At 37.7% G+C, this 13385-nt stretch overlaps 1 protein-coding gene across 1 annotated transcript; it reads right to left on the bottom strand.

Moving 5' to 3' along the window:
* Positions 1-644: 644 nt before the first annotated feature.
* On the bottom strand, positions 645-12535 carry RO60 (Ro60, Y RNA binding protein). The gene is made up of 8 exons (XM_056844598.1): positions 11956-12535; positions 9107-9327; positions 8758-8904; positions 7350-7487; positions 6472-6588; positions 5151-5264; positions 1527-1673; positions 645-846 (listed from the first exon to the last, which is right to left on the bottom strand). Exons 1-8 carry the CDS (start codon positions 12533-12535, stop codon positions 694-696), a joined length of 1617 nt encoding a protein of 538 aa, XP_056700576.1. The 3' UTR covers positions 645-693.
* Between the last annotated feature and the right edge of the window lie 850 nt (positions 12536-13385).

Below are 13385 nucleotides of genomic sequence, written 5' to 3'. Positions count from 1 at the left end.
ATTTATAAACTGGTACAGTCATAATGCATGAATACAAAATTATGCAATTCTTGCAAGACTTGAAAGGGTGGATCTAGAAGGTTGATCGACCAGGCAACACCCACCCATCTCTTGAAACAATCCAGTTGTCCCAAAGTAAACCAACATATGTAGTTACAATGTCTGCATCTAATATAAGGAACAGGGAAAGCAGCAAGTTGCTCAATATAAATGTGCTATAAGCAATGCGAACATATACGCATCGATAGAAGTGAGGTAACCTGTAGCGCATACCTGGCCTCACTTTCCCTTGTCAATACAAAGAATCAAAACTACTCAGGCAAACAACTGTTAATCCAACACAATGTAAACCATTAAAATCACTTCATGAAAAATGAAGTCTACCGTAATGGAATATCTTGGTATAGCCAAACGATTATTAAATTTTTTTTAAAGTATACACTGTATTCCGTAGCTATTTCTAGAAGGCTTCCCATTGTTATTTCTATACTATGTGCAACAAATGTAAACAATGTCCCTACAGAACAGACTTCACCTCTGCTTCTCTATCTCCCTTGACAAAAATGTTTAACATTCTGATAGATGCACTGAACTCAGCCATCAGTTAGTATAGTATAGTCAGCCAATCAGACTGGGAGGTTCGGGATCAAAGTTTTCAAGCTGGTATCAATTCAATAAGGCAGGGGCTCAGATTTAAATCAGATCCAAAGTGAAGTTTCGAATGACATCTGGTACTCCCATGTCAAAGCCACATATATCCAGCATTCCTCTGTCATCAGGGTCTGCAATAGTAAAGCTGCTGGATGTCATTCCACAAACTATAAGTTTGGATGGAATACTCATTCCCTAAAGACAAACAAACAAAAACTTTTTCAGCATATCGCTACCCAGCAATGCATTAACCATTCATAAAAAGTCTACATACTTTATTGTGGCAAGTGTGGAGAGAAGAAAAGGCCCTCCTTCCCCACTCCCCTCAGAGAACAATATTCCATGCTGTCTCTCACCCTCCGTCCAGGTTCTTGCCTTGCTCCATGCTCCAGTGCTAGGGATACACTTTCTTGGCCTCTGAAGAGTGTCCTGCTGCTGTCTCTCCAGTGGCCCGCTTTCCTATTGTTGCTCCCTTCTGCTTGACTCCAGGAAGACTTAATAGCCCCAAAGGGCATGTACCTGGATATCTGAGTGTCAAATCTACCCCAGCCTTGTTTTCTTTAGTGTGGGTTGGTCTCTGTGCTGTCAAAAAACTAAGAGAGCTGTGACCCCAACATTCATATAACTAATATGTACTGATTTGGGGGGGGGGGAATCAATGTTTTACTGTATTTGGACCATAGTTAAAAGAAAAAATAAATACAAACATTTTTATTAGTATGCTGGCCACAGTTCATGCTGTTGTACCTAATGACTTGAAGAGACATTTCCCCTTTCTTTAGCGAAAGTATGCATCTTCAAAATGCCAGAAACAATTTAGAAATCAGTAATATTCCACAGAAACAACTGCATAGCATTATACAAAGAACATTTACCTCCCTATACTTCCTCAAGGCTATGGCAGGATGAGTATCTCCAGCAAAGGTCTCATTATCTGTGAACACGATAAAGACATCAACAGCTACTCCATTTTTTTGAGCCCACAGCATTGGAAGAGAACAATTGGTGGGACCCATTGGAATCTAGGATTAAGAAAAGAACAAACCACATGTTAAGAGGTTTCGTGTTAGAACCGTGATGTAAAAAGAGATGTATAGCACACACCACTACTATTATATTATGTATGCACCAACCACAAAGCAGACATATAATAATATTAAATATTGAATTATAAATACCAGTATAGCCCAATTATCTTTCAGTGCAATGAACACTAAATTCCATTTATTGCACACATATTTTAATTTGGCCATGGTACTGTTGCTTATTACACAGAAACATGTACTACAAAAACAATTCATGTTTCCACTCCTCTGTAAAGGATTTTATTTATATATTTAGAAAGTGCAAATACTGCTTCTCCTTGAGACAGCTTATGAAGTAAAGCATGAGAAAATCATAAAACAGCACAAAAATCATTAACATTTATAAACTAACAAAAGCCCAGCTGTTACCCTGAATACACAGTCTCCACTTAAGTTGGGGGAATTAGCTGGAGTCCAGGGACGAGAGGGGATAACTTGGATCAAATAACCAATGTGTATCAGGATCCTCCCTAGTGGAAATTTTCAAATAAGCACAGTTGTTGGAAACTGAATCAATATTATAGACCCATTTCATTGTTGAATGTATGTATACTATTTGTCTCTATAATGGCTAAAAGACTTAAACATGTATAATCAAAATAATACACACAGACCAAACGGCTTTTATTCCAAAAAGACACATGAAAGATAATGTCCACTTTGTGATAAATGTTATAGAATTTGTCAAAAAAAGCGGGGGTGGGGGGAGACTGTGTTTATGTTTTTGGAAGCGAAGAAAGACTTCAATAATATCTCTTGGTCTTTCTTAATGAAAACATTAGAAATCCTGAAATGTGGCCCAAGTTTTATGAACTAGATACAAAGTATATACTCCAAAATGCTAGGATTCTAATAAATGGTATTCTAACTGAAAGAATTCAAATAGACACGGGGACCGGACAAGGATGTCCTTGGTCACCACTATTATTCAACTTAGCACTAGAAATACTAGCGAACAAGACAAGACACTAGAATCAAAGGCTTGACAGTAGATGGCGAAGAATTCAAAATTAAGAGTTATGCAGATGATGCAGTACTGACAGTTTCAAACCCCCAAAGGTCGGTTCAGTTGATATTGGAGCAAATTGATAAATTTGGGTCGTATTTGGAATATAAAATCAACAGAAAAAAGACAAAAATAATTCTAATATCTCGATGAAAACAGGGAAGAGGATGCCATCAGAGAAATTACAGGATGTACAATGACTGCAGGTCCAATCAAATATTTGGGAATAAATATATCTGGTCAGAATCTTAGTTTAAAGAAAATTATAAAGTTATCTGGGAGAAAACAGAAAAGGACCTAACAAGATTGTCGAAATTAGGAATCTCCTGGCTAGGAAGAATGTCAACAAAAATGAATGTATTGCCCAAAATAAATTTCCTGTTCCAGATGTTACCTATTCATTTGGAGGAAAAGATGCTGAAAAAATGGCAATTATGGAACAGATAAACAAGTATGGCATGGCAAGAATCAGATTCAAAGTACTACAAGATGAGAAGAAAGGAGATCTAGCCTTACCAAATATTAAATTATATTATCAAGCAGAAGGCCTGGTTTGGATAGCAGATTGGATTAATTACCCAGAATCGAGTTTAATAAAATTAGAGAAAACAGATTTGAAAGAAGGATTATATTTCCATTTATGGTCTAAACAATCACTTGCAACTAAAATTTGTCTAAATAGAGATCAAGCATTTAGGAGCGGCCTATTTAGAATCTGGGAGTCCACTCGAAGAAGGCTAAGTCCAGCACCCTCACCACTTATGTCTCCACTATAAGCATTCTATGACAAATTCCAAAAGAAGCATAATGATTACTTAACGTATCAAGATATGATTAATGCTAAGGGAGAAATCAAATTGTGGCAAACAACCAAGGAAGAAGGGAAAAATATACAGTGGTTAATTTATTTTCAGATGGTATCAAGATTAAAAAAGAGCTCCAACTTTCAGGAGGAGATTTGACTGGCTTTGAAAAGCTGATCTTGCAATGTAAAGATCATTTGTTGGGAAGAATTTATGAACTGTTGCTTCAATATGATACAGAAACTAAGCAAGTTAAGACATGCATGGTGAAATGGATGCAGAACTTTGGGGGAGAACTTTGGGGAAGAAATTGAATGGCAATAGTGGGAGACATTATGGTCAAAAGACATTAAATTCCCAGCCTGTCAATTGTTAAGAGAAAACTGGTATAAGATGTTTTACCGATGGAAGATGAATAAAGTTTACAGAGGTTTCTGCTGGACATGTAAAGAGATTGAAGGCATGTTTATCATATGTGGTGAACTTGTAATAGAGTTAAGAAGTACTGGAAAGAAGTACATGGAGAAATAAAAAAAAATTATAAAAGTGAAATTTCCTATGAACCCAAAGAACATGCTACTGGGGATTATAATAATAATAATAATGTATTTAAAAGGTCACTGACCAGCAAAAACAAACAAACATAACAGCCACAATAGATAATAAGAAAACCACAACAACAGCTACTATGCTACTGGGGATTGTACCAACAACTATACCTAACATCTCAGTAGAACTATTTAAGTATATGGTTACAGCTGTGAGAGTCATGCTAGCAATGAAATGAAAATCAGAAGATTGTCCAAATCTGGAGGAATGGAATAGCAAAGTCACCAAATATGCGGCAATGGCAAAACTGACAAGCTATGTTAACAAAAGGCCAAGGGAAGAATCTGATGATAAATGGAAATTATATTATTCATATTGTTCCTAAGAACCGAGTTAAAGTTAGGCTGTTATCTTAAATGTGAATTATATTTCTTTAGCGAAGCGAACTTTTCAATATATTGTAGAATGATTTATTTTATTAACATATTTTAAGTAACTATAGAGAATATAGAAAGCACTGTTTTGCAGGGACAAGTAGAAATAATTATTGGGCTCCTTAGAAATAACTCAATTAGGCCATTTATCTCACTCACTAATTTAGCTATTTCTTATATGAGTTATATCAGTGAAGATGTTTTCAAATGTGGTATGACTTCTAAAGCATCATGATAGCTGTTCTTTTATGTTATGTTAATATTATGCTAAACAAGCTTAAAGCATTAAGTTTTAATCATGGCTTGGTGTGAATTTACTAGGAACTCTCATGAGTAGTAGTAATCCCAGTCCTATCTATATTATCCTTTTTTATCTGTTTTATTTTTTTTTATTTTTTCTGTATTAATATGTAAAATAAACAAATATAACTATTCCCTCCCCCCAAAAAACCCACTGCAAGGATGCAATGGTGATGGAAGATTCCACTCTGCCTCCATTGCTGTCACACAGTAGGCACAACAAAATGGAAGATACAGATATAAGCACTATATACTATTAATGATTCAATACAATTTTTACTTATAAAATGTAAAAGAGAATTAAATCAAAAACTTTCTGTACCTCAGAAATCTTCTGTAATACTTGAGGTAAAGTCATGTCCTCAGTCACAGGACAAGGGACCATTTCATGTGAAAAGGCAACAATATGGTAATCTTTTTCTGTGTGTGCAATAATCTGTGGGAAAAAGTTAAATAGAAGTACAGAATATAGCCATAATGACTGCTCAATTTTCTTTCATTGCTGTTACTGTAGATCAGGGTAGCAATGGAAGGTCAGTGACTCTTATGTAACTGGAAGCACCAGAATGGTGTGGTTCATTGTAAAGCTATGACTTTACTGCCTTCTAAGTTTGGCTTAGAAGCAAAGCAAAACACCCTTGGGTGTGATATTTCTTAATCTAAGGATTTTACTGAATTTGCAAGCATTCTTGTTTTTTTTAACTGAAGGAAGGCTATAAATTTTAAGGAGAGAAGACTACGGATATTCGTGAGGAGGGAAGAAAGAAAGGCAAAGAGAGATAGGGACTCTGGAGCACGCACAGAAGACATTTCTTACATGGTAAATTAAAACAGATGAAAATCCTTCTCTTCCAAGAAGACATCCACCCAGTCTCTCTCAATTATACACTCACCTACACAACCCTCAGCATGCACATTCATGCACACCTCCTCAGATACATGCATGCATGAATAGACCCATGCATGATGGAAGAATCTGGCCAAAGGGCATTCTCTCAATGCTCTCCAATACTCATACAATACCTCCCCCATTCCAGATATTCCACCACCCCCTTCTCTATCCAGTCTCCACCTCTACTGTACCCCCCCCCCCCAGTGCTAAAGTTCAGAGAAGTGCATTCAAGATGGCTCCTTCTTCCCTTTCCAGAGCAGGGTGACTCTATCTTGACAAAAGCATTCAAACTAGCAAGGGAGGAACAGGCCATCATGAAAACACTTTCTCCCAGGCAGGACAACTAAAGAAATACTGTTGAAAATGGGAGGGTGTCATATGAGTTGTGAGAGGATGGAAGGAGTTGCAGAAGACAGACTGGGCTGGAATGGCAAAAGGGGGGAACCCAAATGTACTAACCTCAACGGCTAGGACATTCCGGTTCTGTCAGCCTGACTCCATGTCATCCATCATTCCTTTCCATATGGCATGTCAATAACAGTAAGTTATTTGGAAAGTATGGGGCTCCAATTTATTTACACACTGTAAGGGGTAAGGATTTTGTGGGTTTCACATGGAGAATTTTATCATAAGTTTATTTAAACTCTGCATTTTGCAAAAAAAGGTTTTAATCTGGGGGGAAAGAACACAAAATCACCCACATTCAGATTTGGATCAAAAGAATTTGAATGTAACATAATTTTAGTCTTACCATACACATTGCTGCAGCAACTGTTCTAGCATTCAGCACACTGCCAAAAACCTTTTGCAACATAGAATCACTGACATCAACTGCAAGCAAGAAACGCTTCTCTGTTGGCTCTATTGTCTAAAGGACAAGGGGGGGGGAAACAAAAGAACTAATTATTGCCACTTTTATAATGCACGCTTACATTCTGAATCAATAAGGTCAAAGAAATTACACGCTTGTAGGAACTAACTTCAATATTCAATAGAGTGGATATATGCTAATTATGTAAAGATAGATATTTTTCATTTCAGTTTAACACTCCCAGCCAAATACTAGGTCGACAGAAGGTGGCAGGAGAAGCAGTACAATCCCAGGAAAGCTTTAACTTGGTAAGAATAGAGGAAGCAGCAGCAGCCCATCCAGAAGTTAATAAGGCTGAGGGCATGGGGATGCTGAACCACTGCTTATCTTGTGGCTCTGGATCAGAGTAGAATGGCAGTATAAAGAAATGAAAAGGAAAGCTGCCACTTCCACAGTTCTTGTCTTCATGAGATACCTGACAATGTTGAACTGGGATCACATTGTAAGTTGCAGCTGACCAGCTGTCAACCCTATAACAGGTAAAGGTAGCCCCCTGTGTAAGCACCGGGGCATTACTGACCCATAGAGTGATGTCACATCATGACATTTACTAGGCAAACTTATGTTTAGGGGATAGTTTGCCATTGCCTTCCCCAGTCGTCTACACTTTACCCCCAGCAAGCTGGGTACTCATTTTACCGACCTCAGAAGGATGAAAGGCTGAGTCATCCTCAAAGAGTTATACTGGAAGTATTTAAGATACAGCTCTAAAACAGTATATTTGTTCAACCAGTGTATTTACAATAGCTAACAGTTACCTTGAAGGTTTTGTAAAATGAAGCATCAAGAGCTTCCAAAATGTCCTTGTCAGGTTGCCAGCAAAGTTTTCCCCGATAACCTCGTTCTCCCTTATAGTTTTCTAGTGCAACCAATATATGGAAAGGATGAATTCGAGCCTGAAAAAAGCAACACAAGAAGTACACTCTCAATTGTTTAATTTAAAAGAACACACAAAAATGTATGTAAAATATACTTTTTTTACCGCTGTGATTTATACTTTGGTGGAAGGAATTTCTATAGCTATACTAGATATAGAAAAGAAGGAATATAACCTTGCTAACTGCCTCCTAAGCATCAAAAATGAAATAAATTATTCAAAGACTTAATGTAACAATTAGACCCAGTGAAGTGTAGTGATTAGAGTGTCAGACGAGGATCTGGAATCCCCACTCTGTCATCGAAGCTTGCTGGGGTGATCTTGGACCAGTCTCACACTCTCAGTCAAACCTACATTACAAGGTTGTTGTAAGGATAAAATGGAAGAGAGAAGAATACAGAGTTGATTTGGGTTCCCACTGGGGAGAAATGTGGGGTATAAATCAAGTAAAAAATAATAAATTAAAACAGCATTTCTTATTTGCAGCAACTGGAATAAGAAGTATGTTTCCAACTATAACTTTTGTCACATTCAGGTTGTTACTTTTCTCTATTGTCCTTGTCAATTTTGTTCAGGAGGTCCAGCTCTGTTATCCTTTCACCTCCCATGAACTTATTTCTCTAAATTTCTACATTTCTCATATCCTCCTTCAAGTATTGTTCTCAGAAAGCTCACAGAAGAATCAACCCTGCTCCTAAGAGTCTGTCTTCTTCCACACTTGTCTAAAATAACACTTTTTCCTGAATATACATCCCAAATAGTGGACAAGTTAATAATACTTTGCTACTTTAAGCAAACCTTTTAATATTCCACCCTTTTCTAAGAGGATAACTCCCAACATTTTCTTTCAGCCACTAAATGGCAATGTGCAGAAAGAAGACTACTCAAGACTCTTATTTCGCTTGTTTTATCTACAATGTTTCCCAATTTTTAAAAAAGCCATAGACATGAGTCCCTTGAAGTGATAGTCACCTGTTTTCTAAAGATCCACTTAAAGATAAACTTCTATCAATAAAGATTTGAAATTGAGAAATTCCCAAACACTAAACAATACTTTGTTAACAAACACAGCCTCATCTTCAACTCTGACGTTCTGTTAGTGGAACAACTCAACAACAGTTGCAGGTGGTTCTGGTTTTAACTTGTTTCAATAATGTATTTGTGTGTTTGTTTTAATGGCTTTTAAGGTGAGATTTTTAGCCACCTTGGTGGCCCTATGAGGGCAGAAAGGCAGGGTAAAAATCTTGTTACTAAATAAATGCTAGAATAATACACAGAGAAATCTTTACCTTTTTAAGGAGTTTTTCATTTCTTAGTCTTTCACAAACAATTGTTACTTCTGGGCTTCCTGGTTCAAGTACAGAATTTGCTGTCATCTTTCCTAGATTCCTCAATATTGCTGTTAAAGGCATCTCCTGCAACAATGCTTTCCATACCTTGTACAGAATGGGTTAAAATTAGTACCAAAATGAGAGAACTTAAGAGTCTTTAACATGAGGATCTGCAAGTAGCAATTTAAGAATCAACCTTAGACAGTGATCCATTTTCAAATATATTTTAAAAGGATCATTTTAGCAAAATGCACAAAAATGATCATAAACATGATGCAAAATATGAATGCTCCTATGGGTTACTCACCTCTTTAGATTTCAAATGGCTTGTGAGGAGGTGTTCCCTGACTAAATCATACTCTTCTATCAAATGAATCACTTCCAATTCATCCTTTGTATGCTTCACCTTCTCCACTGCCTCCAAATATTTTAACAGTTTTTCAGTCTCAGCAGAAAGCTTATTATCTTTATATACCTCTTGGACTTCCTTCCACCCTTTCATTACATACTTTGTGACTACAGCAAGGCCTGTTAAAAGAAAAAGAAAAAAGGACCCAGTTAATCTTTCAAAGGAACTTAACAAGATGCTCTGAAACAGAGATGGGCTTCTCCAAACAGTTCACCAGTTAGCCAAGAACTCTAAATAGAGCCCTGCAAAAATGCATTAGGTTATAAAATATATTTATCTTGAAATATACTCAGTTTGGAAATTTATTGTCTGAATTTCACCAATAATAAGAGACAGATAAAATACAATTATAATAGATACACAGACACAATGACTTTTCCCTATTACATTTCTTTTGCCATGGATGCAATATACAAACACTGAATTTTTTTCTGGTCTGGTGTAGTCAATCATTGCTTTGTTTGTTTCTGGGCATTCCCACCCTGCAACTGACCATGGGTTGATGGGATGTGTAGAATGTAAAATCAGTTTATTTTTTTCATCTTTATATGTCTCAAACGTAAGAAAGAAGTTTGTTTTTAACACCATTCTATTTTCTAGGATGTATACAGTAATTAAAATCTCAAAAATATCTAAACTATATGGGGTTAATGAAATTAGTTTAAATAAATGTTTAATACTTTAAATGCAAATACTCTTCAACTCACTGAATCGTAAGACCAGAACAGCTCCACTATCATATGTTTAGTACAGTGATGGTGAACCTTTTAGAGACTGAGTGCCCAAACTGCAACCCAAAACCCACTTACTTATTGCAAAGTGCCAACACGGCAATTTAACCTGAATACTGAGGTTTTACTTTAGAAAAAACAACTCACATGCGGTACCCTCACACCGCATGTGAGCCGCCCAGCATGTGAGCTGCCCTGCCGCAGGGGAGGGAGGAAGCGCTCCCCTTGGGCTGCTGGGCAGAGGGGCGGGTGATGTGAGAAATGCCCTCAGGTGCGCGTGGGGAGCAGCCCGGCCCCGCATCCCTCTTATTTTCTAGTAACAAACTCAGGTGAACTCTGTGCTGGGGCGACGGCACATGTGCCCACAGAGAGGGCTTTGAGTGCCCCCTCTGGCACGCGTGCCATAGGTTCGCCACCAGTTTAGTAAGATCTTAAGAATGCAATTGTACAACTGTAGTTAATGAACTCTTCTTTTGACCCTCTTGCACTGCAGAAGCATAGACTAGTTTCAAACCTGCCATTCCTGGCCAAGATGGTCAAGCAGAACTTTTTCTTTTAATCTGATGCTTTCATTGTGGCTTCCAGCCAAACTGTCTGAGGAGAGACATAGGAGGAGCATAACTCTGAAGATTCTCTTAGATCACTCTACGGTTTTTGTTACTATCAATCACAGCATTCTTCTTAACGGCCCGTGTGAGTTAAGAGTATAAGGCATTGCTTTGCCATGGCTCCCCTTCCACCTTAAGGGAAAAAGTTTCAAAAAACATTGTCAGAAGATTAATTTTCCTCCCCATGGGAATCATTCTGTGAGGTTCCACATAGTTCTGCTTTGTCTCCCATGGTTTCCCACATCTACATGAAACCTCTGGGAATGTGGAATACAATATCAACATTTTGCCGATAACATCCAGCTCCCCCACCTCATTTTTCCATCTGATGAAATAAGATTCTCCGTGAATGACCATCTAAGTATCCATAATGGATTGGATGAGGGTAAATAAAGCAAAGCTCAATCCAGACAAGACAGAGATGTTTATAATGGGTAGGCTTCTTGACCTGGATGCAGATAATATGCCTGTTTAAGACGGTCATGTTTCTCCTCAAGGAGTAAGTTCACAGCTTGGGGATGCTCCTGGATTCAACATTCTGGATGCTCAGGTGACAGAAGTGTGTTTTTGCATCTTCAGTTGTTTCACTAGCTATACTAAGCTACCCTCATTGAAAACAATTCAGACGTTCTAACTGATCCAGGATATAGCAGCCCAAACATGTGCATTCAAAAGGGAAACAAGTACAAAGATAATTTATATATAAGACATAATCCTGTCTCCGAATTTTATAGTTCTCGATGCATATTTGTATGCAAAAATGTATTTAATGGGGGGGGGGGAATCTAAACCCTCACATACAAAAGAAATAAGTATTTTCATAAAGCTGACACTCAAACTATTTTTTGTAATTTTGCCCTCATTTTGTTACTGATACTACTATATTGAATAAAAATAAAACGTAATACAAATTTGTTGCTTCTAGAACAATGTCAGCACTATGACCAAAGCAAGATTTATGCCTGAAAAACTGTTTAAGATATGTTTTCCTTCATTTGGAAGCAAAGAATGAAATCATAATTTGCACAAATAATATTGACAAGCAGTTTGTAAAATGAGACCCACTACTCAAAGTTTTACATGATAGTGTTACAACAAAGGGGATTCCTCACAATATGTGTAAAGTCCTAGGTGAAATGTCAGTGTCACAAATTTATCTAATAACTGTGAAATGGGTCCATAGTATGTGGCAAAACTCTAGACACTGCACATATTCCCAAGCTCTATTCTTAAATTGTTCACAGGGGCATTTACATACTAGCACAGTTTCTAAAAACCACACCCATTTCTGTAACGTCTCAGTGGTTCAGATCCACAAACGTGTCATTTTATATGCCTCCTACATATATGGCAATATATTTAATGCTGACAAACACAGGTGTATCAGAATGTTCTCAGTTCCTATTACCTTCATTTGCAGGCTTTAGGTGGGATAACCTGAGAAGATCTTTATGAGACCAGCCATTTCTTTGCTTGTACTTTGTAACAGCTAATGCAACAGCCATGCCATTCTTTCCATTGTACCAATCCGCAATCGCTTTTCTCAAAGCACGACCCCACATGCCACACTTCATGCCCTCCTTGAGATCCTTTTTAAACTGGATGAAAGTGAAAAGATGAGTTGGTATGTGGCAGACTTCAGGGACAGCCTTATAAGCGGCTTGTTTTGTTTTTGCATCAGAACACTGTGATGAAATCGCAAGTGCAAACAATATAGGTTCTGGCTTTGCTGCTCTCCCTTCTTGGCTGAACGTCTTTATTTCCTGTACCACCTCACAGCCTTTGCCATCTTCAATAAGCCTAAGCAGTGCATCAGCATTTTCAAACCCCAGTTTTGGTTCCTTGATGTAGTAAGTACCTCCTTCAGAACCAAAACACAAGAAACGACGCAATCGATTCATGTCGGTAACTTGCCATACATATCCATCTGCAGAGTTTGACACCTGCTTTTCATTCAAGGGCTCCATTTGGCTCACTGCTTCTTCCATTACCTTTCTGGCGTTTGGAGGCTTCCTGAAAGAAAAAACCCAAAAATATTTTCTAAAATAAACATGATGCTTTTGATCTCTTTTCTATAGTCATATAATCAGATGTCATTCAGAAGTACATTAAATCTATGCTCATTTTTTTTCAATAAGCACTGGTGAGATCCACCACACTATTAAACCAGCACATATTTATTTAACAGACTTAAAGGTAGTTTAAGCATGTAATAGCAAATTCTGCTTTACAATCCTAAGAACTCTTTCTTGGGTTTAAGCCCCATTGAAGAAGAAAAGTTGGTTTTTATATGCCAACTTTCTCTACCACTTAAGGAAGAATCAAGCCAGCTTACAATTGCCTTCCGTTCCCCTCCCCACAACAGATACCCTGTGAGGTAGGTGAGGCTGAGAGAGCTCTAAGAGCTGTGACTAGCCCAAGGTCACCCAGTTGGCTTCATGTGTAGAAGTGGGGAAACCAACCCGGTTCAGCAGATTAGCATCCGCCACTCATGTGTAGGAGTGGGGAATCAAACCTGGTTCTCCAGATTAGAGTCCACCGCTCCAAACCACCACTCTTAACCACTACACCATGCTGAATAGACCTGAGTAGGATTCTGAGTGGACCTGCTAAGGAGGGCTTTGCTGGCTACTTTGACCTACATTTGAATTTTCCTAGACTTAAGAGGTATTTTTTTTCTGCAGCCACACAGTGAAATTAGGTAAATAAAAGGCACTTTCTAAATACTTAAAACACAAAGGATTATGAAGTTGAAAAATGCAACATAAAATCCAACCCAACCTTTTTGCACATAGTTTACTGCCAGCTAAAAGCACAGTTAATACACACTTCCATATA

This window comes from Euleptes europaea, chromosome 2 (genome assembly GCF_029931775.1).
Source record: "Euleptes europaea isolate rEulEur1 chromosome 2, rEulEur1.hap1, whole genome shotgun sequence".
Classification (NCBI taxonomy): domain Eukaryota; kingdom Metazoa; phylum Chordata; class Lepidosauria; order Squamata; family Sphaerodactylidae; genus Euleptes; species Euleptes europaea.
This window is presented reverse-complemented; position numbering and strand designations above follow the sequence as displayed.

Excerpts from the sequence above, each read along its gene's own strand:
- RO60 (XM_056844598.1), bottom strand. The coding sequence starts at position 12,535 with ATGGAAGAAGCAGTGAGCCAAATGGAGCCCTTGAATGAAAAGCAGGTG. Across the intron at positions 8,905-9,106 it reads GCCATTTGAAATCTAAAGAG|GTATGGAAAGCATTGTTGCA; the intron begins GTGAGTAACCCA and ends ATTCTGTACAAG. Across the intron at positions 1,674-5,150 it reads TATTACAGAAGATTTCTGAG|ATTCCAATGGGTCCCACCAA; the intron begins GTACAGAAAGTT and ends TCTTAATCCTAG.